The sequence below is a fragment of the Mixophyes fleayi genome, chromosome 4, assembly GCF_038048845.1.
Source record: "Mixophyes fleayi isolate aMixFle1 chromosome 4, aMixFle1.hap1, whole genome shotgun sequence".
Taxonomy (NCBI): Eukaryota; Metazoa; Chordata; class Amphibia; order Anura; family Limnodynastidae; genus Mixophyes; species Mixophyes fleayi.
Genome location: NC_134405.1, coordinates 167600935 through 167626136, shown reverse-complemented (window position 1 = coordinate 167626136; position 25202 = coordinate 167600935). Strand labels below are relative to the sequence as shown.

Genomic DNA, 25202 nt, shown 5'->3' with positions numbered 1-25202 from the left:
GTTTGAAATGAATTTCTCACATCTAGCATGTTTAGATTTATAGTTAACATTAATAATTAATCATTTACATATATTATATCCCAATGCTTGCACCTTGCTCACCTATTCAACCTGTTCCTCTCCTTTGGCATTTTACCTTCCATCTTCAAACATGTGCTCATCTCTCTTATCCTCAAAAAAAATATCTTAACCCTATTTCTATCTCCAGCTATTGCCAAATTTCACTCCTCCCATTTGCTTCCATAATACTTGAGTAGCTTGTGTACAACCACCTTAACCACTTTCTCTCCCCTCACTCTTTTGTTAACCCTCTGCACAGGGTAACCAAGCAAAATTTCGGGCCACAGAACAGCAACTTTTTGGGTCCCCTTACATAGCCCTGAGGGGGGAGGGTGCAGCTGCTCCCCAATTCTCAGTACCCCTACCTCTGCAATCAAGCTTCCACAATTCTTCACTCCACTGAAACTGACCAATGATCTCCTTACGGCTACCACAAAGGGTCACTTCTCCATACTGTTCCTTTTCTGCCACTTTAAATACAAACTACCCTCTTATCCTCAACAACTTTCACTCCCTTGGCATCGGCATCCCTTTTCTTTCCTGCTTCACCTCCTACCTTTCTGAATGTTCCTTCATTGTCTCTACTACTGACACATCCATGTGATCAGGTTCCTCAAGGCTCTGCTCTCAGCCCACTGCTTTTCCCTCTTTATACCTTTATATGTTCATTTGACCAGCACTACCAGTTCTATGCAGATGACCCACAAATTTACCTTTCTTCCCCTGACCTTTCTCTTTCTCTGTTATCCTGTGTTTACAACTACCTCTCTGCCATCTCCACCTGGATGTTCCAATGCTACCTATATCTCACAAAAGTAGCAATGTACATTTTATGAAATACTGCATAGGACACCAGTAGCAGGGCCTTTGCACAGTTGATGATATACTGGTAATAAGTCTCTACAACTTATTATAGAATAGATATATTAATTAATATCAATAATATATAAGTTATTATATAGAATAGGAGATTAGGCTATGCCAGTCCCGGCTGGTAGAACTATAACACAAATATTTTCTTTTATTAGAAATTAAAATCTCCATGGTCGTCGACTTTCGGAAAAATCCCTCATACATGTCTGTAGACTAGTGTCGCTGAGAACTTCCATTGCATTATAACCTGGGAATTTCACATACAGGGGGGGTCACAATGGATTTCATGTGTGGGGGGCCGCATTTTGTTTAAACTCAGATCCCTCCTTGCACCTTATCGGCGTTACACAAACTGACCAGCAGTGATCCTAGCTGATACTACGTATTTAGACCATAATGAATAGAGCAACTTGGAATAAAGAGGTCACCCTCAAGTATCAATATGAGGAAAGATGCTTAATATAAGGGAATTGTCTAATACCTTGTCCGCATTTGATAAAAGTGTTTCAACTGCAATATAAAAGTTCTGTTTGTTTTTTTACTTGATATATGGAGTGTTGCTTTTGCTTCTCCTGTAATTTCCTCTTACCATCCACCACATACACCAGCTTTGTGCATTGCCTGGGCACTTCCTTTTGAACTGTTAGCATGGATAAGATCACTGCTGAAATACTGAACAGCTTGCTAACAATCTCTATCACAGCAGCTCTACACGATGGTCCCTAACTATTATTGCTGTTCATGTTTCCAGCCTCCCTCCAGTCTCCCAAGTGCGCCTAAGCTATTCTGCATGCTCCCTCTCCCTCTTTGCATCTAATACAGTGTTCTTCCATTTCCAACACATTGACCCTGACTGTTCTGCTTCTGCCCATATAATTACTATTACTATCCATATATGTACTGTTGTGACTACTACTGTGTATAATTCCACTGTGGTACCATTATTGTCATTGCTTGTATACTTCTCAGCCTAGCTATCTCTGCCAACTGCAGCAACTGCATAGTCTTTCCCTTTCAATGTATCACATCTAGTATTTACAAGTATATAATACTGCAATTCTATAGCTTTAACTCTTAATCCATCATTAGTGTTTACGTACTTTATTTCTTAACTTCTCATTGTATACTTCTCACCCTTGGCTCTCATGTTGCCTCTTCTTCAGTCCCTTTCGTTTCCTCATCCTCACCATCTACCATCTGTTCATTAGCTCCTGCTCTATCTCCCCACCCTCTGACCCTCCTTGCCTATCTACCCCAACTCCTCCCTTTCTCATGGGCTTCTAACTCCTCTCCTCCCTGCTACCTCCTCTTCTCCCCCATTACCCCCCACATCTCTCATGATGCATTGCACTCCCTACCTCTCCCCTGTAGCTGACCTTTGCCTTTCCTGCCTGCCCCCTCAACCCTGCCTCCACCCCAACAGGCCACTCACACTCACCTCCTCTTTCCACATCCTCCTCCTCACCTTTCTCCTCCTGCTGTCTGCTAGTGACATAACACATAACCGTGGACCACACCCTTTGCTCTCACCAATCCCAGCCACAAACCTCACTACTTCTTCACTCCACAAATCTTGCTAATCTTTTCCACATCTCCCTGTTGCTCTCCCTTTCTCCTTTGCCCATTGAAATGTCATATCTGTGCGCAACAAAATGGCTCTTTCCATGACCTTTCCATCTCTAAATCCCTTAACCTCCCACCACTCAAACTTGGGAGCCCCCTCTGACACCACTTCACCCGGTGCTCTCTCCAAAGAGGGTCTCTCCTTAACCCATTCCACCAGGACTGATGACTATCATGTGATGTCCAGGGTTTCCTTCTCTCCAGATTGTTCCCAATCCTCCAATGCTTCAAACACTCCCTCAAAACTCACCTGTTCATCAAAACTTACGAAACCACTGCTTAACCCCTCCCTACCGACCCACTCCTTCTTCCCCTCTACATGTCACCCCTCATTCTTTCACTTCACCCCTCCCAATTAGATTACGATCTCTCACATGAAGGGTATTCCTTCCCTTTGTTGCCTTCCTTGGCCCACTGGTCATTCTTTTAATTGCTGAGATTTGCTCCTTGTAATATGACTTTTATGTTACTTTTCTTTTATTACTGCTTGTATTTGTTACCCTGGCTGTTCAGTTCTGTTTGCCGTATGTAAATTTATGTGAACTTTTGTATGTTTATGTCTATCTTGTTTATACTAACTCTATGTCTTGAATACTTTATTACATAAACACAAGTGGCAACAAGCATAAAGGAAATAGTAGTAACACATAGACAGACCAACCAGTGTCACATTTCACAGTAAGAGTGCTATTTGTAGCAAAACAGGCAAATGATAATACAAGGGAACTATATCAAGCTATAGCAATGTAAGTTAAGGGGGAAAGAGGTGGGAGGGGACAGGGAGGGGATTGGTCATCAGTTATTGCATGCCAGAGGAAATAAGGACCCCACAAGTGGGGAAGCTGCCAGAGCTATGTCACAAAACGTGGGAAAACCCATAATCACATTGGAGAGAGGCTACTCAAAAGGAAGTGAGCAGGGAGGGGGACTATTGCAGATATAGCCAGGGAGCCCAGACTTGGGGGATCTTGTCTTCCTTATCTCGCAGGTGGGAGGTAATTTTCTCCATATTGGCAATAAGCCAGATATAGGACTTAAGAGAAGGGGCTTGTATGAAAAAATAAAAATGATGTTAAAAAAGACCTGAAGCAAATGTCCTGGTTTGTTTTTGTTTTTTTGGAATTGTGATGTATCTTTGATAGTGTAATATCCAGTTCACTTGTTCAGATTTCCACACAGGTATACTGAAAATACTTTACTTAAGGTGTCAAACAATAGGTACTTTAGCGAACAGAAGCAGAGGGCTTCTGTACGCTTCTATGACCTATCTATCAGACACCTGACAGCCGCTAAGACATGTTAAGCCAGTTTTGCTGATTGTGGATTAAGGTATAGCATAGGGTAACAAAGGAGGAAGGACCACGGATCCTTCCTAACAAGGCATTGGAGAAGGGAGGTGAGGAGGCCAGCAACCCTGTCCCAGAAGGAGGAGATGATGGGGCACGACCATCAGATATGAAATAGAGTTCCTCTATGACCACAATCCCTCCAGCAAGTAAAGGAGGCAGACGGATACATCTGTGCGAGCCTATCGGGTGTAAGATATCCATAGATTGTAAGCTTGTGAGCAGGGTTCTCTTGCTTCTCTGTCTGTATGTATTACCCAGTATTGTTTCCAATTGTAAGCGCTACGGAATTTGCTGGCTCTATATAAATAAATGATGATGATAAAGATATCATCGATAGTGGAGCTTATATGTATTCTCTTTAATTAGTGTAGATATAAAGCTACAGGCCACACGTAATCTGATGGTCTCTCAGCAATCCACTCCCATGGGGAAGGACCAAGGTTGTCAGCATATTTTCCAGGAGTAGGCTGTACAGGGAAGAAATCATGCCCCACTGCAGCGGGGAAGAAATGCGGAGGGTTTCAAATAAGGGGGTGAGATAAGGCATGTGTCCCTGCAGGAGCGAGTCGAGGAAGTGCCTAACTTGTAGGTATTGATAGAGAGGCGGATGGAAATCAGTAAACTATGAGCGTCCCCCGAACCAGAAGGTCTCTAACAAAGCAGATACCTGCTGTGGTCATGCCTTAGAAAAGGGTTGGAACATACCTGGAGGAAAAGCAGAGTTGTGCCACAGGGGCATGATGGACACAGTGGTTAGGGAAGCAGACAGGCAATGTTTACAGATCTCCCAGATCCGAGCAGCGAATACTAAGGTAAGGAGGCGTTTAATTAAGGCCATCCTGGAGATGGATGGTAGTCCCCATATACCTGACAGACCTGGCATATAGAGATAGGCAGCTTCGATATCTAGTGCTGAAAATTTTTGTGGTGCCCTATAAATAAAAAATAATAATAATATGATGGCACTTAAATAAAGCATAATATTAATATACATATTATTCTAGAAGTTTGTATTTTCTGCTTTATGAGACATTAAAGATCACACCTAAGAATAAACTTTTCCAAGTCCAGCCAACCAACCATGATCTTTGAAAGCACAAGGCTTGTTTGTTCATAGATGCTTCATTGTCTGTAGAAAGTGACAGTCACTGAGGGACATTTAGGAACTATAAAACAGTCACTGAGGGACATCGAGGATCTGCAAAACAAACTAATGCAATGCAAATAACCTCTTTCCTTATTTGTGACATTATGTCCTTATTTTTGTGTGGCTGCATCCTTCTGTACAGGTAATTGTTCAGCCTATAGGTGGCGATTGTGGTCTTCAAAAATTTAAACCCTTCTTAAGGGTGGCACTGTGAAGCTCGGGGCTGTCTTTACTAAATGAAAGCTGACTTCAGTCATTTACGTCATACTATGCCCAAATGCAAAAAAAATTGATTTATTTTGTGGGATGAGATACTTATATGAGTACAATTTTCCATTTCAGTTTGTGGCCAAGCAAGACTACTTGATTTTTATGTGTCCTCAGAAATGCCAGAGATCAGGTATTGGTCATTGCCACTTCCAAAAAGTAGAATCGGCTATGCACCTGTGTATGTACGCAGTAGTGAAAAAAGTGCATTAAGCACTACTCATTTTGATCTGATTCATAAATAACACTTGAGGTCTGTTCTAGAGTATGACGCAAGTCCGTTTACACCATGTAAAAATGTGAATTACATAAAGTTTGTTAGACGATGCATGTGCAGGACTTGCAGCCACATATGGAGTTGAGTATATATTACACTTGCACTCATTTGAGCTTAGATAGGAGGGTCTGGGGCATGCTCAGTATAGTAGGGGCGAGGAGTTGCCAATCATGCACGTCGCTTAGAGATGCATACAATTTTTACTTACTTGTATCTCTAAGAGATGCCATTTGGGAGGCTGTCATTGGACATCCCATAAGTCTGGTGCAAGTTTCTGAATTGATCATGATAATGGCCCGATCTTTGCGCTACTTGTATCTATATATGCGATTTAAAGGTGCAGGTACAACTCAAATTAGAGCCGCAAAAAAGTAAGTGTATGAATGTGTTTTGCATGTAAACAAAAGTTGCAATTGTACGTTTAACTCAAAATTAGGCTGCTGATACAAGTGAGACACGTGAACTCTATTCTGATTTTATTTATTGTACGATTCATGCCAAGGAATTTTCATCATCGCAGGTTGAGGAGTGGAGTTTGTATTGGCAAATAGATGTATAACAGCAGGTTGAAAGCCTTGGCAAATTTATTCACCATTTGATATATAAGAATCAACCGTGCCAAATAGTTTACCAAAAATGTCTAATCCAACACTGTTTATTGCAGTAGGTTGCAATTTTATCACAAAGGTCAATACTATTTAAAGAGTTTCATGTTGATATAACAGACGCTTTGCAAGTGTGATTATTTAGTTTTAAGCATGCCACAAAACGCTGTGGTCAGAATTGTACATATACTATTAAATTCATTGTGATCTCTGACTACATGACACTATTTTAAATTACTCAACTATTTTTAGATACGCTGTCCTATAAGCAGCAGTCAGGAGGAGAGCAAGTAATTCTGTTCATATGACAATTACATCCGTAAATATGCATGTGAGACAGCATTGGTTTACTCTGGTGTATTCATCACCTTGTAATATCTTTTCAATATAGGGATGTCTAACACTGTAGAAGCTTATGTAGAGATGTGCGCAAATGCTTTTTTTTTCACAAAGTACACACGTTAATACTGCACATGCACACAGAAAATGCAGTGTTTTAAAAAAAAAAAAAAATAGAAATTTGAAAGCATGTCTCCCCCCCTCACAAAGTACCAACACTATTGCTCATAGCTTAGGCTGGTAGGGGCAATTTCAAGGAGATGAACAGCATGGGGTCATCCCAGCAAAGCTGCTACCTGCTGTATGCTATAGGATATGCTAGTGAGACTATAACAGAGAGTCCTGCAATATGGGGTCCCCCTGTTATATTAACAAGCTCTAGCCCATTCAGCATGGGGCTGAATTACCTGGGAGTTTGGCCCACAAAACAATTTGTCCCTCCTAGGGAAAAAGACGAGAAGGGCTCTTCCCACAAACCTGGGGCAATGGGTGTGTAATAAAGAGTTAATAGCTCTAAAGGTATTTCTTGCTTGTGCACTAAGGGACCCTGCAAGCCCTAGCAGCCCTAAACTGCTTGGGTATGCTTGCGCTTGTAGAACTACAAGTGCTAGCATGTCCTGGCATTTAGTGTCTTGTGGGACCTGTAGTGCACCAGTAAAAAATACACTGACATAAACACACATTATGATAGTGTTTTACCTATTTATTGCTCAGCTAAATCCATAGGGGGTTATTCAATTGTCAGCAAGTTTTTTTTTTTTTTTTACCGTGTTAAGTCATTTTAATGCTGTTTTTTATAATTTTCGAGCGGGTTAACTTTACCCGCAATTCAATTCCATTTTTAACGCTACGTTTTTTTTTCATCAAAGGGTCCTCTCGTGCTCCAGTAGAAGTTCTATTGATAGTATAGGGTGTGCGAGAGGCATCCGCGTTAAAAGCTATTCAATTGTGTTTTAACACGGTTGGTAAAACAGGAAAATATGTTGTTTTATCTTGCACCTCCTTGGGGTGTGTTAAAAATAAAAAACCTCTGAAAAGTATTCGAAATCCTGTAAAAATGTTAAACTTATGTTTATCACTAATGCCTAACTAAGTTGATTTACTTGTGAAAAAGTAATGAAACAAAAAAATAAATAAATAAATAAAAATAAAATCACTAATTAATTATATTTATGTATGTTTTTGGTACAAATATGAATTGAGTAATGTGTTTTGACCTGGTATAGATGATTGTATGGTAAAAAATAGTTCAATTAAAAAATATGCTAAAGAAAGTACTGTAATATAGATATTATCAAAGTGTAATGCAATCTAATGTATGGAAATGTGTGCAAAACCTTTTTTTTGTGTTATACATGACCGCGGTAAAACTCCCCTTCACTCCCCTTCACTCCCCTAAAGTCTCGCAAACACAATTTTTAATGCGCAGGGGCAGCGTTCCCTCTTTTTCAATTGAATTGCACGAGTTTTCCGGCTGCGCCATCTCAAAACGGTCGCTATTGCTGTCAAAAACTCACGGAGATTTTTTTTTTTTACACGGCGGGGAAAAAACAACAACTCGCTAACAATTGAATACCCACCATAGGGTGTCCTCTTCTTTCTTTCTGCTTACAATACATTGGGATAAAAAAAATTGGAGCCATAATGAGAATGGCCTGCGGTGTAGTGTATTGTGTGTATGTGTGTACACTAGCTGGAGTGACCAGCATTTCATTCTTCAAGCTATTAAGTTCTCAATGAGTTGGATGTAACAATAATTGGCAGCTAAGGAGCGGAAATGTTATCCAAATCCATCCAGTGGAAGGTCCAGAACAGGCTCCCTGGTGCAAAGTTCTGGTCAGTGTACACCAAAGGGAGGTCTGCCCAGGACCTCAACCCTCTAGTAGGGATCCAATGTTACCAATCTGTGAAAAATTCATCCAAATCCATTCAGCGGAAGGCTCAGAACAGGCTTCCCAGGTCAAAGTTCTGGCCAGTGTACACTAACGGGAGGTCCCACTGGGATACTAACCCCCCTAAAACCTAGCCAGGATCCAGCTGGACCATTTCGTATTGGTTTCAACCCAATCGGTGCAGCGGTTTACGAATGCATAACCTGACAACAAACAGACCAAATTCATTCAGTTGAAGGCCCAGAACAGGCTCCCCATGTCAAAATTCTGGCCATCATAAACTAATGGAAGGTCTGACCAGAACCTCAACCCCCTTTCATGTCTTCTGGGATCCAATGTTACCAGTTTGTGAAAGATTTGTCCAAATCCATTCAGTGGAAGGCTCAGAACAGGCTCCCCTGGTGAAAGTTCTGCCCAGCGTACAACAACGAGAGGTCCGTCCGGGTCCTTATATCCCTTAAAACCTGACCGGGATCCCACTGGACCACCTTGTGTTGGTTTCATCTGAACAAACAAATAAACAAGCTTATATGTATGTATGTACATATATATATATATATATATATATATATATATATATATATATATATGCATACATATATAAAATGTGTGTGTATATATATATATATATATATATATATATATATACTTCTAAAGAATCTATACATATATATATATATATATATATATATATATATAAAATTATTACTGAGGGGAATCGCTTTTATTTTATTTATTTTGTAGTTATCCACATTAATTATTTATCTACACAATCAAAGGGTCATTTATAAAGGAAAAAAATAGGGCCTACATTATTTTTAATTACATAAATGGATTTTGTCCACAAAGCACATTTTACTGTACACCCCTACTTTCCGGTCCTGAAAGCAACCTCTGTAAATAGAGTATGCACCTACTCCATAGGTTTTGTGGCTACATATAAATGTGCATGTTAAAATCAGTAAAAAATGTCACTACAAAGGTCACCCGATTACCACTTTAGGAGCCCTTTCATTAGTTATAGATCTTATATCTGAAAATATTACTCAGTTTAGCTTAAGTTATGCCTGCATTAATCTTAATGCAGTTAGGCCCAAACCATATGTTATTTAAGGACTTGCAAACTCATTTTACTCAGTAATAAATAGGACTGCCAAATGCTTATCTATCTAGGTGAAAACTGGAATATTTACTCTAATTTAAATATTTTCCCTGAGAAAGTCAGTGACACTCTGGAAGCAGAGCAAAAGTAACAGTATAAACCTTTTCCTAACATAGTGTTGAAATATTTATGTGAAATAGGTGTCTTAGAAAAGTCTTTACTATCATTCCATGAGATAAGAATAAGTGGTCCCTTCCAAATCCAAATAAACGTGTAAAGTTGAATTTCAGTTAATTATTACAATAGACTGTACTATAAAACAATGTTACAACTGTAAGAGCTGCTTAAATACACATCTCATGATCCTCTAGCTTTAGTCTTGGATGAAGTAACCCGGTCTTCCATGAAACAGGTAACTTATGCATAGTTTACTGTTTATCAGTCTTTATTTAATTTATGTCTGCATATTTTACTTGAATCATCTGCTCTGCAGAACATTCCACTAAATTGGCCATGTTTTTTCTTTATATTATCCTCCTTGAGTAAAACACAGTTGCTACCATCTCCCAGATATGTTTTGAAAAATTGTTTGTAAAAAAAATAAATAAAAATAAAAAGTCAAATGAAAAGTTCTAGAATTTTAGGACAATGTGGCCACTGACATGATAGACGTTACAATATGGCAATTAAGCAAGGTTTTAATAAATCCAAATATACAGAGAGATTAAATTATTTGTGCAGGATAACATATTTTCTATACAATAGTTATAGAAACCAAAGGGAAAATATATATATTACCTATAAAGTAATGTACTGTATGTCATATATGAAAGACTGAGCTCCTGGACAGTTTTATTACGGTACATCAGCAGTTAATTACATTGGTTCCTTTAAGAACATAATGTACCCTTTACTTTCAGTCACCTGCTACCTACAAATTCAATCCTAATAAAAATCAAGAAAAATTCCATACAACGCCAAATATTTGGAAGCGATGATTGAGAACATGGAAAATCACTACGTGGTGGCCAGGCCCATATACTCTGAAAATTATTTTTCTGCAAGTCATGAAAAAGTAACTAGGCAGCATAAAACCGCACTGGATCATCTCAAGGAGTGTTTTGGGTAAGTCAATAGGAGAATGTAATATGATATATCTTACTTTTTTATGGAAGAATATTAGATAGAACTATTCCAATAGTAGGCAGGCTGACTGAATTGAAAAAGAGGATTTTTGTTCAAGTAGTATCCATATTATAACTCTGTATATGTAGGCATAAACTTCCTGTGCTTTAACTCACTTGGTGCAGACTTCAGTGATGCAGACTTAGGGCTAGATTTACTAAACTGCGGGTTTGAAAAAGTGGAGATGTTGCCTATAGCAACCAATCAGATTCTAGCTGACATTTTGTAGAATGTACTAAATAAATGATAGATAGAATCTGATTGGTTGCTATAGGCAACATCTCCACTTTTTCAAACCCGCAGTTTACGAAATATACCCCCTAGTGTAAAGTGTCACAGCATGTAACATCCCTGTGTGACAGCCATTCACTACAATCCACCCACTGCAATATGTCTTTATATGAAGCAAGTAAGGTAAATGCTGCAAGACCGTTAGTCTCATCTGTATGTTCCAATGTGTAAGCAGAATAAGCTGTAAGCTTTGTAACAGTTGTTAGTGAGGATAGAGTGAATCTTTTTACTGCATGTTCATGAATAAAAATGTAACATTATATTTGTTTCTACAGTTTTGTTGACTAGTTGAAAACTTAGACAAGTCATTTTGTCTTTTTGTTCATCACCTCTCTGCCCCAGGCAAGTGTAAGCTTGACGGACAGGAACTAAAGTACAGTATTACTAATAAATAAAATGGTGTCTTTATATGTCCCACACACTTTTGTACACAAAAATGCAACAGATGTGTAAATATGTAGATGCATATTTTATTTAAACTATATTTTTGCACTTTCAACTGCTAATGAATAGATTATTGAATTAATGAAATAATTATTTCAAAAGATTATTTCCTTGTATGTCTCACAATGTAAATGTGTGAGGTTTGGGTAGTGTAGGTAGGTACTTTAGATTAGTAACACACAGTTGTGATCAATGCTTCTCCTCACTGGGATAAATGGCAGGAATGAAATTCGTTTCTGTCCAATACAAATTTCACATGTTAATAACATTTAAGGCAATTGTGTGCAAAATGGTTTAGTTTAACCCATCCACTTAGTGCAAATTTCCATATTTAGCTCACTGCCCTATACAGCAACTCTCTCAGAACCAATGTACCATTTACTGCAAGTGAATGTTGAGTTTGAATGATTAAATATTGCACTAAAATACCAGGTAGTTTATCTTTGTGACAGCCCAACAGAAATGGGCCAATTCAACTACATGTTCAAGGTGTTAAAGGCTCAACTTAGACAATGGTCCTCATACTGAATGTCACTGTTATGCAGGGCAAGCACTGTTACAACAATTACCTTTACCAAGATCATATATCTATTTAGATGGTTTATCATTACAAGAGGAGGGTAAACCCAAAAGGACTAAAACCCATAACCCCTTTGTTTACCACATATTTGAACTGCAAGATTTGTTTTAATAGATGTGTAACTTCATTGCATCCCCCACCAGTCCCCAGGTTTTCTGCTATGATTAGTTTTAGTTAAGTTGCATATGGTTGTGTGATATAAATAATGTTTGTTTTCCCCTTCTCATGAATGAGAATCAAACTATAAAAAGGTACCTATTTGGACAGTCAGCAATCAACATAAGAGGAGAAAGTCTTGATTAAGCCTGTTTGAATTAGTTTATATAAAAATGGCCATGCCTATATTGCTTTAATACATATAATAATTGTCACTTGTGGAATGTGCGCTACAAGAGTACAATGGCGTACATTTATATGTTAACATGGACTAATAACAATGTATTAAACTAAAATGTTTGATTGAAGAATGTTTACAATATTGTAGAAAGAAGAGATATATGGATTATTGTATTTGTTTTGTTTTAGAAAAAAATCTCAAATTAGTGTTTTTTAAACCAGTCCCTCTGTAAGGAATGGCTTGAGAAACAATAGTGGGGACAGAAAACGGGATTTGCAAATAGTACAGTAACGTTTTTTAAAGTACACTTTAACATAGAAGGCATTTTTACAGGTGCTCCACAACTAAAGTCAAAAGAATTGCTTTTAATTTCCTGCCAGTTGCTTCATGGCTTCCAATTTACAACTTCAAGAAATGGCTTATGAGTGATGTTATCTCAGGCATCAGCACTGGCATGGTGGCTGTCTTACAAGGTACTGTAATCGCATATCATACATGAGTGGTGTGAATACTTGTATAAATAATTGTGAAAATATGTATTATTGTTCTTCTCTAAAATCTCTAGTCATCAAAAATATCAATAACTTTCACCTAGTTGTCCAATTTAGGACAAAACTTATCTATGCCAGAGAGTGATAAGACAATATATTTCACATGTATTCATAGACAGAGATTTATTATAAATAATAGTGCAAAGGAAAAAGGATATGTAGCAATTAATCATAGCAATCAATCACATGCTATAATTTTCTAGTGCATTTTATAAAAGCCATCTATAAACTGTTTTCAGAAATGTCTCCCATCATCTTTACGCAATACCTTCAGCTTCTCTGCTTCATTTCTCACTTCCTCCATGTTAGTTTCCTTCACCACAAATTACAATGCTCATAATACATCCAGTCCAACTACTGCACAGCCCTTTTCAACTGCCCCTTCCCCATACGGAAGCTGTACGAATCCACTCATAAAACTGTTTCACAAAATACAATTTTGGGATAAATTTCTCCATTTAAAAATAAATAAATAAATAAACAAAATGTATATCAAGGCAAAATTTTAAATAAATGTAATACAACTAGTATTTCAAACTGTTACAGATTTATCATAAGGTATACTGCACCTCCTACTGCAAAATTGAAAGATGGGGAAATTCCCTTTGAGTTCCTATGGCCTCCTGCTCTTATGTGGTCATGGAACTCTTCATTTACTTCCAATATCCTTAAATGTCACAGTAGTCAGTAATTTATGTTCATTATATTTTAGTAATTTCATGTTTACATAAGCATTTATTTTCTGAAGGAATAAGTTACCTCTCTTTCATTATAGAGCAAGTAAAGTCACTATGTGACACAAATATATAGTAAAGGCTGTGTATAGCTGTGCAGAATAATATATATGAAATAGCTGGGGTGCTTATACTTAAATATCAAAGTAAATGTGTCTATAATGCTCTCTTTCACTGTTCTGCAGCAGGTTGTCAGGTTAGGAAGAAGACACAGATTGAATATCAGTTTTAAAGCATTGTTCTTAAGCTTCCTGTTACTGTGCCCTTGGGGATGGAGAAAACAATGAATGTGGCATTGAATGTCAACTCCATGGTCCCTAATTGGCCCAATCTCCACTTCTTATAAAGGGCAGAGGTATGACCCATGCTTGTTCACCTATCTTCCTAACACTTACAGAGGGTGATAGTTAGCCCCAGTACTAGATTACTGGCTATTAGTCTGCTCCATTGCCACCACATCCAGGTGTGGGGACTACCTCCATAGGCATAGAAAGCTTGGTATTACACCATGCAGGCAATGCATCAAGACTACAGGTGGTGTCAGACAGAACACACCAGGCAAGATGAAGTATTTATCATTTTTATTGTTTATTTTTAAATTTCAACTGCCACCTCATCAGAGAGCTAGGTATAATCCCCAGCAGGGTATTGCATGGGTGTGCATTGCCGAGCACGACAAAAAAATAAAACTCACCTAAAAGGTGTTTATTATCATTCAGCTGTAATGATGTCCTAGCAACTGTCACAGATTAGGGTATTTGCTTACTGGTTTTTGCCCTACTCACCAAAGAGGCGCGGAGTCTAACGTGTTCCTGGTCTTCACCAGGGACCCCCGCAAGGAAGTGTGGTCTTAGCTGCGGGAACACGCAGGTCGCGGTCCTCCGAGGGAGTAATCAGGGAAGCAGTAGATGAAAGCGGTGTCGTACAGGCCGGGTCCAAACTGTGAATTCAGGAGATGTCCAAGGGAAAGTTCAAAGCCGTAGTCAGGGTAGCCGGGTCGAGGTCAGAAGCACAGGAGGAAGAATCAAATATCAAGCCGAAGTCAAGTTCACAGGGAGCACAGAACAGGAGTAGTAAGTAACAAGCCGGGTAATACACAGGAAGCGCTGGAAACGGTACACAGGAACGCTTGAGCTAGGATGAGACCTAATACTCTGGCACTCTCCATGTGCCAGAGTGAGGCTTTTATACAGCTGTAGTCCAATCATTGGCGGTGGTGACGCTAAACACCACCGCCGGAGTTACTGGGAAGCGTTCCGTTGACTAGCAACGGAACGCGCGACCGCTGACCTGGAAGTACGCCCGGTTGCCTGGCAACCGAGCGCTCTGTCACAGAAGCAGACGTCCGTCTCTGTGCGGCAGACATAGCACGGAGACGGCGTCTGACAATACCTCCTCCCCTACTTTGTTGGATAGATCTTTGTTCGAGGAACTATTTTAATAGCCGTGGGGCGTGGAGATCTTCTCTTTGCACCCAGGATCTCTCTTCTGGCCCAAAGCCTTTCCAATGTACTAAGAATTGGTGTCGTCCATGGAGGATACGGGAATCCAGGATGCGACTTACTTCAAATTCTTCACCTTCCGTAGTACGTACAGGAGCTGGACGATGAGGCGACTGATGAAATTTATTGAGTACAAGTGGTTTGAGAAGAAAGACATGAAAGACATTGTGGATCTTCAGGGAAGGAGGTAACCGGAGTCTGTAGGTTACTGCATTGATCACATGTGTTATGGAAAAGGGCCCAATATAACGGGGAGCCAATTTTTGAGAAGGTACTCTTAATTTAAGGTTACGTGTGGATAACCATATTTTGTCGTGAACCTGTAAAAGAGGGACCAGTCTCTGATGGCGGTCTGCTGCTTGCTTATAGCGTTGGGAAGTCTCTTGGAGTCTAGTTTTCGTATTAGACCAAATCTGAAAAAGGTTCCGCATGACATCCTCCACTGCGGGAACTGACGAGGAACCTTGGCTGGAAAAATCTGGGAGGGTGGGTTGGGAACCATAAACAATAAAAAATGGAGAGGCACCAGTAGACTCGTGATGATGAATATTGTGAGAAAACTCCGCCCAAGGTAAGAGATTAGCCCATTCTGCTTGGTTATCTGAAGAAAAACATCGTAAGAAGACTTCGAGATCTTGGTTAACCCGCTCCGTTTGACCATTGGTTTGCGGATGATAACCTGATGAGAACTTGAGGTCAGACCCAAGTATTTTACAAAAGGCCCTCCAGAATTTGGAAACGAATTGCACTCCACGGTCAGAGATGATCTCACGAGGACATCCATGAAGTCTAAATATTTCTTTAATGAAGATAGAAGCTAACTGAGAAGCAGATGGTAGAGCGGACAAAGGTACAAAGTGGGCCATTTTAGAAAATCTGTCCACAACAACCCAAATAGTGGTGCATTCATTGCTGGGGGAAAGATCCGTGATGAAATCCATGGATATGCTTTGCCAAGGAAAATCTGGAATGGGAAGTGGTTGAAGGAGCCCAGAAGGGGCCATTCTGGGGTTCTTACAACGGGCACATGTATCACAAGAAGCCACAAAACTTCGTATATCTGAATGTAGTGTCGGCCACCAATATCTCCGACGAAGGAATTCATAAGTTTGCTTAACACCGGCGTGTCCTGCCAATTTGGAGGAATGTGCCCACCGGAGAGCTTTGATTTGTAATTTAGGCTCCAAAAAGGAACAGCCCCTCGGGGGTGTCTTGGCCGTGGTTTTGGTAAGGGCGATAACCCTGGTCGGATTTAGAATGGGTAGGGGTTCCAGGGGAGTACAGAGATCCGTGTTGTCAAAAGATCGAGATAGAGCATCAGCTCGGATGTTCTTGGATCCTGGGTGGTAGGTCAGGATGATGTTAAAGCGTGCGAAGAACGATGCCCATCGAGCTTGGCGTGGATTGAGGCATCGAGCCTCGCTGATATAAAGTAGGTTCTTATGATCGGTAAGAACTGTTACTGGATGACGTGAACCTTCAAGTAAGTGTCGCCACTCCTCTAGGGCAGCCTTGATTGCTAGTAACTCTTTGTCACCAATTCCATAATTCTTCTCGTGAGATAAACATTTTTTAGAAAAGAACCCGCAAGGTAGATGAGAACCGTTTTTGGATTTTTGGAAGAGTACTGCCCCAACACCTATAGCAGAGGCGTCAACTTCTAGAAAAAAGGGTTCAGATTGATCCGGTTGAGAAAGGGCTGGAGCGGATGAAAAGGCCTGTTTCAGGAGATTAAATGCTTTTAGGGCGTCCGAAGACCAATTCCTGGGGTTGGCTGATTTTCGTGTCAGTGCAGTTATTGGTGCAATAATAGAAGAGAACCCTTTAACAAATTGTCTGTAATAATTGGCGAATCCAATAAACCTTTGGATGGCCTTGGTGCCTTGGGGAAGAGGCCAGTTGGTAATGGCATACACCTTTTGTGGGTCCATGCTTAATCCTGCTCCGGAAACAATGTACCCAAGGAAAGAGATTTGTTCCACTTTAAAGATACACTTCTCTAATTTGCAGAAGAGTTGGTTAGCTCGTAATCGGAGTAAGACTTCCTTAACGTGGTGTCGATGGGAGGCAATGTCTTGGGAAAAGATTAGGATGTCGTCCAAATAGACAACGACGAAGTGATTTAAACAGTCTTGGAAGATCTCATTAATGAAGGATTGGAATACTGCGGGGGCGTTACTAAGCCCGAACGGCATAACTAGATATTCGAAATGTCCGTCCCGCGTGTTAAACGCTGTCTTCCACTCGTCTCCTTGACGGATCCGTACTAAATTATATGCCCCTCTGAGATCTAATTTGGTAAAGATGCGGGCTCCACTAATCTTGTCGAAAAGGTCCATAATAAGGGGTAATGGATAACGGTTCTTAATAGTAATTTTATTTAGTTGCCGATAATCAATACAAGGGCGTAAGGATCCGTCTTTTTTTTTGACAAAGAAGAATCCTGCTCCGGCTGGAGAAGATGATTTTCTAATGAATCCTCGGGCTAGGTTCTCAGATATATATTGTGACATAGCTTGGGTCTCTGGTAAGGACAGGAGATAAGTCCTACCACGAGGAATCTGTTTTCCCGGAATTAATTCAATCGGACAGTCCCACGGGCGATGGGGTGGAAGAATCTCTGATCTTTGCTTGGAGAAGACGTTCTTAAAGGCTAGATAGACCGAAGGTAATGTACAGGTTTTAGAATTCGTCTGAGTATGACAGACTTAAAAGCGTGGTGAGGAGATACATTGCTTATGACACTGCGGGCCCCAGGAAATAACCTCCGCACGAACCCAGTCAAATTGAGGAGAATGGTTCCGGAGCCAAGGAAGACCCAGTATCAGTGGGTTAATTGACTGTGGTAACACTAGAAATTGGATCCACTCTTGATGTTTGGCTCCTACCAACAATTAAACCGCACTCGTGATGCTGGAGATGACACCGTTGCTGACACGGTTACCATCCACGGCAGTGAGGGTAAGCGGTTGGGGCAGATCTTGGATGGTCAATTGGAGGTGTGAAGCAAGAGAGGCCGAGATAAAATTTCCTGCGGCACCGGAGTCCACGAAGGCAGAGGTTCGTTGAGGTCCTTTAGTGGTCAAAAGCTGGACAGGCATGAGAAACTCGAGATTGGAGGTGGAGTAGGGAGTGGAAACGGTAATTCCTAAGGCGGCCTCCCTCTTACCGTCTAGGAGGAGGCGTTTCCCGGTCTTTTGGGACAGAGACTTAGAACATGACCAGACTCCCCACAATATAGACATAATCTCTGCTTGAACCGTCTCTCGCATTCTTCAGACGTTAGCCTAGAGCGGCCAAGCTGCATAGGTTCTTCTGTGGAAGATATGGGATTTTGAAATTGGGGAGCCAAACGGAGAGTCCGTCTTGTAGAGGATCTTTCTGAAATTCTCTCTCTGAAACGAAGATCGATCCTGATACATAATGAAATGAGGGAGTCCAACTCCGAGGGGAGTTCTCTGGTAGCCAGTTCGTCCTTGATTCGGTCGGTAAGACCCTGCCAGAAGGAAGCAATGAGGGCTTCATTGTTCCATCGAAGCTCAGAAAAGAGGGTCCGAAATTGTACGGCATACTGCCCGACAGACATAGAACCTTGTCGCAGGGTTAAGAGGATAGATGCAGCAGATGAGACTCGGCCCGGTTCGTCGAAAACCTTCTGGAACATGTCAATAAAAGCCGCGGAGTCCTCCAGCAAAGGGTCATTGTGCTCCCATAACGGGGAGGCCCAGGCCAGGGCTTGCCCACTAAGTAGCGAAATTATGAAGGCTACCTTGGTACGTTCCGAGGAGAATGCTGAAGAGTTACACTGAAAGTGAATGGCACACTGGTTAAGGAACCCTCTACATCTTTTTGGATCTCCGTCAAACTTATCTGGAGAAGGTATTCTCAGTCCAGTAGTGGCGGCTGGAGGGGCAGCAGGAGCTACGGGAGCCACCGCAGAGCGAGAAGGAGCCGCAGATGGTTCCGTAGGAGGAGTTTGTTCCGCCCGTAGAGAGTCCAGGCGAGATAGAATTCCCTGCACACACTGGAGTAAACGAGCCTGGTCTGCCTCCTGCTGTTCCACTCGGCGACCCAGGTGGATAATGAGATCCCGAGTTGTAGGTCACCTTTTCCATCTGACGTCATGGCCAGAGTATACTGTCACAGATTAGGGTATTTGCTTACTGGTTTTTGCACTACTCACCAAAGAGGCGCGGAGTCTAACGTGTTCCTGGTCTTCACCAGGGACCCCCGCAAGGAAGTGTGGTCTTAGCTGCGGGAACACGCAGGTCGCGGTCCTCCGAGGGAGTAATCAGTGAAGCAGTAGATGAAAGCGGTGTCGTACAGGCCAGGTCCAAACCGTGAATTCAGGAGATGTCCAAGGGAAAGTTCAAAGCCATAGTCAGGGTAGCCGGGTCGAGGACAGAAGCACAGGAGTAAGAATCAAATATCAAGCCGAAGTCAAGTTCACAAGGAGCACAGAACAGGAGTAGTAAGTAACAAGCCAGGTAATACACAGGAAGCGCTGGAAACGGTACACAGGAACGCTTGAGCTAGGATGAGACCTAATACTCTGGCACTCTCCATGTGCCAGAGTGAGGCTTTTATACAGCTGTAGTCCAATCATTGGCGGTGGTGACGCTAAACACCACCGCCGGAGTTACTGGGAAGCGTTCCGTTGCCTAGCAACGGAACGCGCGACCGCTGACCCAGAAGTACGCCCGGTTGCCTGGCAACCGAGCGCTCTGTCACAGAAGCAGACGTCCGTCTCTGTGCGGCAGACATAGCACGGAGACGGCGTCTGACAGCAACACACTCACCGCCAGGAGCAGGCTGCGCTGGGCGGCAGGGGGGGCATATGCCCCCCCGGGTTGGTCCCATAGTTGGCTACCTTGGGCTAGGTCACTGGGCCACCTGCATTTTTTGTCCTTTAAAATGTTCCTAATAGGCTGCTGACTCGAGGCTTGTCCCCCGGGCTAAAATTTGCCAACCCTCCCTTGCTCACCACAGTCACCACAGCTTAAAACATTTTGGTAAACATGTGGTATTGGGGAACGTGGTAAATTTGTTCTGCACTGAAATACGATGTTGGCAATCAACTCCCTGACATTGCATGTCGGGGAGGGACAAATTAGGTATCTCAGTTTACCATGACCACTATGGTACACCATGCTGTGTGAGACCTCACTTTGCCTCTGACATGTAATTATACACCACTGAACGTCAAGAATGACAGCCTTAAAAATCAGGTTTAAATTTCTTTCAATATTATGTCATGTTTTATCCTTTTGTGTATGCAGGTACAATTTTTCTATTAGAAATGGAGCATTCTAAGTGGTGTGATTGCAATATATTCATTAGTGTTATTACACATTATTATGAACTAACAATAACATCCTTGTTTTCTAGGCCTGGCATTTGCTCTTCTGGTGAATGTTTCTCCAGCTTATGGATTATACTCTGCTTTTTACCCAGTCATTCTTTATTTTTTTTTCGGAACATCCAAACATATTTCAGTTGGTAAGTTAATTAATGGGTATCCATAGGAAAATGCAGCATATCCACAATATTTTGCAATGTTTGTACATCGTTTTAATACTAGAATCATTTATTTGCTAGGGAGTATTCAGCAACTAAGGCAAGATACTATTACCAAGTAACAAACATCACTCTACACATGTACTGTGTGTCACCTACTTATAGTGGATGCATTCATTCTGTTGTTGGTTAAACCAATATTCATGACAATGCAGCCTTTACTAGGATTCACTAAGAACTAGTGACATAGGCCGTAGTAGCCTGAATATTGGTTGAGCCAATAAAATGGCTGCCCCCACTGTATGTGACTAACGAGTACACTTTAATTTACAACATAAACCTATGGACACAGTAAAATTGTATGTAACTTGTTTATAACTTATCTTTCTATGTAATAATTTGCAGGCCCCTTCCCTGTGTTGAGCTTGATGATTGGTTCAGCTGTGATGAGGTTAGTTCCAGATCCTGTTAATAGTAATAATGTTACAATGGCTATTGATGGCATGGAGAACAACACTACAGATGGCACAGAGGACTTGTCAATTGCTGAACAAAGAGTCATGGTAGCTGCATCTGTAACCGTCCTCGCAGGGATCTTCCAGGTTAGTTGTTTGTTTTTTAAAGACTTTATTTAGTTGAAGATCACCATAATACAAAATGAGGCATCATTTTACAAACTGTAGCATGTCAGCTTGCGTACAAATAGGAGAGTAAATCTCAGATTTATACACGTTACAAAACCATAAAATAGCACCACCTAAAAAAGATGACGGTAGTTTCTGATCAATTTTTGATGTATAGCAAAAGACAAACAAGAGACGAATGGAATCAAAATGGAAAAAGGGTAGGGGCATGGTTATGAATCCCATGTTATAGGTGTACAATATTCTGTTGAGAACCGGTGGATGGTGCAGAGGATTGTTTCCAGTGTGCCGCAATTTGGCATGTAGCCACCCAGTCAATATTCTGGAATAGTTTGTTCTGTTGTCTTGTGGTCATCGGGACATCAAGCAGCAGAGGCTGTGTTTTCTTTTATTTCCTCCCAGTCCTCATTATCCATGGTCTCTCCCAGGTCTCCTTTCTGAGTACCTGAGAGATGACCAGAGCTTGAATTGCATGCTGCTGTGTGCGTTGAGTTTGGCACACCCTTACTGTACATTGACTATGGGCTTTCGCTCCTTCCCCGCCCTGTTCCCTGAAATTGTAGACTGTAGCAAGTGTCTTTTGTGCTCCAAGATGAATGGAATGTGGCTGTGTTCTGTGGTATATTGTGTGGTTCTGGGCAAGCACAGAGTAATTGTGTGGATTATACGTACAAAATCACTGTTTCAGTGACTTGAAATAGGTATAAAAATGTGGGCTGGACATTCCTCTTGATATTATCAACACAGCCTATCCAGGAGATATAGTGATGGCTCCAGTCCTCAAGATCAGATTTAAACTGAGACAGCAATTGGGCAAAATTGGCCTAAAATAGTTGATGGTATCCAGGTTAGTATTTTATCTGTTTAGTCCACTTTTTATTGTGGCAATAGGGAAATATTTTCTAAACAAGCATTTTAATGTCATCTTGGCAGTAAAATATTTTAAGTAAATGGAGCATCTCTGACATAGATCCCACATAGTCACCTGGCCAGTTCATTCAAACAGCGCAATAGTTCCATTGTTTTTAACATATTAAATTGACTTCTCCAAATCCCCATAAAAAAGGTCACATCAACCATATTCACTAGCAGTTTTTAACACTCACTTATTGATTAGATGATTACCAATCAACAACAAAATGGATTGTCAAGAGTTTATCTCTGCACTGCAATCTGTTGAATAGCTAACATGGGAGAAAGGCAGTTTTCACCATTAAATAACTATGCAAATATTTTACATTGTATTCCATGAAGCTTTAAAATGTATGTATATGTGAAAGATACACCCAACCCTCTCATTTTAGAATGACTTATTGTGAAACTATTCCATGATGAAATGTATAACTGTCATTGAAAGCAAAATACACCTAAAGTACATTATGTTTAATAGCAGCAGAGAGTAGTGGTAGAAGCTAGGCCAACATTTAGCCAACCCTTGCATCTAAACATTACAACAGCCAAGAGAAGTGAGATTGTAGTGTCTATGATATGAAGCAAAGTTCATACATCCAACTTGTTTAATTGCATTCCATAAAATGGGGTCACTGTGAGTAGACTTCTCACATTTATTACATGAAGTCTATATACTAAATGGAGAAAATATTCTATTGATAAACTCTCACCCTTTTCATGCTTTTTTATTTTGTTCTTAACTATATTTACGCATTATATATATAATGCAACGTTTTCTTGCAGTTGGCATTTGGATTGATGCAGGTTGGGTTCATAGTAATCTACCTCTCAGATCCCCTGATAAGTGGCTTTACTACTGCGGCAGCTGTACAAGTATTCGTGTCCCAACTAAAGTTCATTCTTGGACTTAAGGTATCAAACTTTAGTGGACCTCTGGCACTCTTTTACGTAAGTACGTTTATATATTAAATCTCTTTATTTTTTAAATGTTTTATAGTTCAAGCGTGATTCATCTGTATACAAAATGAAATGTAACTTAGGTAATCACACTGTGATCCTTCATCCACACACTGTGCCCCCTTAATCCACACACTGTGCCCCCTTCATCCACACACTCTGTGCCCTTGCATCCACACACTCTGTGCCCCTGCATCCTCTCCCTCTGCCCCCTCTGCATCCTCCTATTACTCTGCCCTCTCTGCATCCTCCTCTCACTCTGCCCCCTCTGCATCCTCCTCTGACTCCGCCCCCTCTGCATCCTCCTCTCACTCTGCCCCCTCTGCATCCTGGGGGCCAGGAAGAGGAAAAAAAAAAATCCCTTACCAATCCTGTGGCACCCAGGACCCAGCTACCTCCTCTCTCCTGCCGCTTGTCACTGAATGTGAGAAGCGAGGAGGGAGGATACTGGGTCCCGGGTTTTGTTTTTTATTCTCTACCTGCACAATTTGGAAGCCGCAGCGGCACTATGGAAAATTTCTCCTGATGCGATATCTTTAACGATTTTACCAATGACCTAAAGTCCTGATCAGCATGCCGTACACACTTACACGACTTACCTTCAGATCTGTGCACTTCATCTGTCATAACCATCTGCTGAAAGATCGTGACTCTGTAAACTCTATAGAGATCTGACTATTCTGCTAGTCATAAGTGTGTACACACTTCAGAGATTGCCTGTTGTCGTTCCATCGTTTACAGAGAATTTTAGTCTGGTTATAAAATCATACGAAATTATGCGATGTGCTTTGGCACGATAAAACATGATCGTGAGAGCGTACACACTAAAGCAATATTGGATTTAACAGTCGTTTATCGTGTGATTGGCACGATAATCGGGTGAAAAAACTGTAGTGTGTACCTATCTTTAAGATTTAATGAATAAAGTTGTTTTCAGTACTTTGAATAACCGTAGCTAAATTACATAATAATGGCTACTGATATTTTCTCACTGTCTCTGGCATTTCTTTTTTAATTAAATTGTTTAGCAGTGCTCCTCACAGTGATTATATAAAGAAACCCAGTGATCATGTCGGTGTGTATAACATTATTGTAGCAATTATTTATTGTGGATTAACAGGTTTCCGGATAAGAGATCACATGTCTGTACTATTGTTCAAATATGTATCACAAGTATAGGAAACCTCATATTGTGTGACATTAATTTTCTTTATATAACATGCAATACACAATGCAGTCACTGTGTGCAGTAAAATCAGATATTCAGACTAAGCTATATATATATTAAGCCTGCCCCTGTGAAGTTGGGTTTTCTTTAATAACCATATAATTTTTGATACTTTGAGGAGACCCAGTTCCTCTTACAAGAATTTGCTTTATGTGCATGCACCAAAACATCTTGGCTGGTGGTAATTAGAGTGGTGGGGGCAGAAAGAAAACTTGTCCCAGTACTCAAAAGTGAGTTTCCACCTGTTTCATTGTACTGAAAGGGCCTTAATATATAACCTAATTAGAGGACTGTACATTATATATTTATGTTATTTTGTTTTGCAGACACTAAAAGATATATTTCAAAAGATAACTGGCACAAATATAGCTGATCTTGTTACATCAATAGTCATAATGGCTGTGGTTTTTATTGTCAAAGAAGTGAATGATCGATATAGGGCAAAAATACCTGTACCCATCCCAATTGAACTCATAATGGTAAGTCCAGTAGCAAACATTACCCTTATTATTGTCTAATTATTATATTATATTGTTACTGTATCCATTAAATCCCAAAATTGGCCAGGAATGTTTTATATATTTATTACCTTTCTTATAGTGGCATATTGAAATATTTATATTTATTTTTATTTATGTGCATTAGAAATAAATAGCAACACTGAAAAAAGGCACAGATCCATTGAATCCATCCCTTTATAAACTCTAATTGTGTTGATACATAGGAAGTCAAAACCCCCAATGTGACAGTTGCTCATTTTACCACACAGGGGATGAAACATTATTT

The 25202-nt window shown here is 40.6% G+C and overlaps 1 protein-coding gene and 1 long non-coding RNA gene across 3 annotated transcripts in view; one reads left to right on the top strand and one right to left on the bottom strand.

Moving 5' to 3' along the window:
• Positions 1–25202, bottom strand: part of LOC142152313 (uncharacterized) — a 136546-nt gene that overhangs the window by 20870 nt on the left and 90474 nt on the right. The window lies entirely within an intron of this gene.
• Positions 9890–25202, top strand: part of LOC142152307 (chloride anion exchanger-like) — a 38818-nt gene continuing 23505 nt past the window's right edge. Inside the window, exons 1-7 of the mRNA XM_075208819.1 lie at positions 9890–9946; positions 10455–10659; positions 12705–12844; positions 20547–20657; positions 21081–21277; positions 23015–23179; positions 24743–24895. Coding sequence (XP_075064920.1) covers positions 10529–10659; positions 12705–12844; positions 20547–20657; positions 21081–21277; positions 23015–23179; positions 24743–24895 — 897 coding nt within the window. The 5' untranslated portion in view covers positions 9890–9946; positions 10455–10528. The remainder of the gene's footprint in view (positions 9947–10454; positions 10660–12704; positions 12845–20546; positions 20658–21080; positions 21278–23014; positions 23180–24742; positions 24896–25202) is intronic.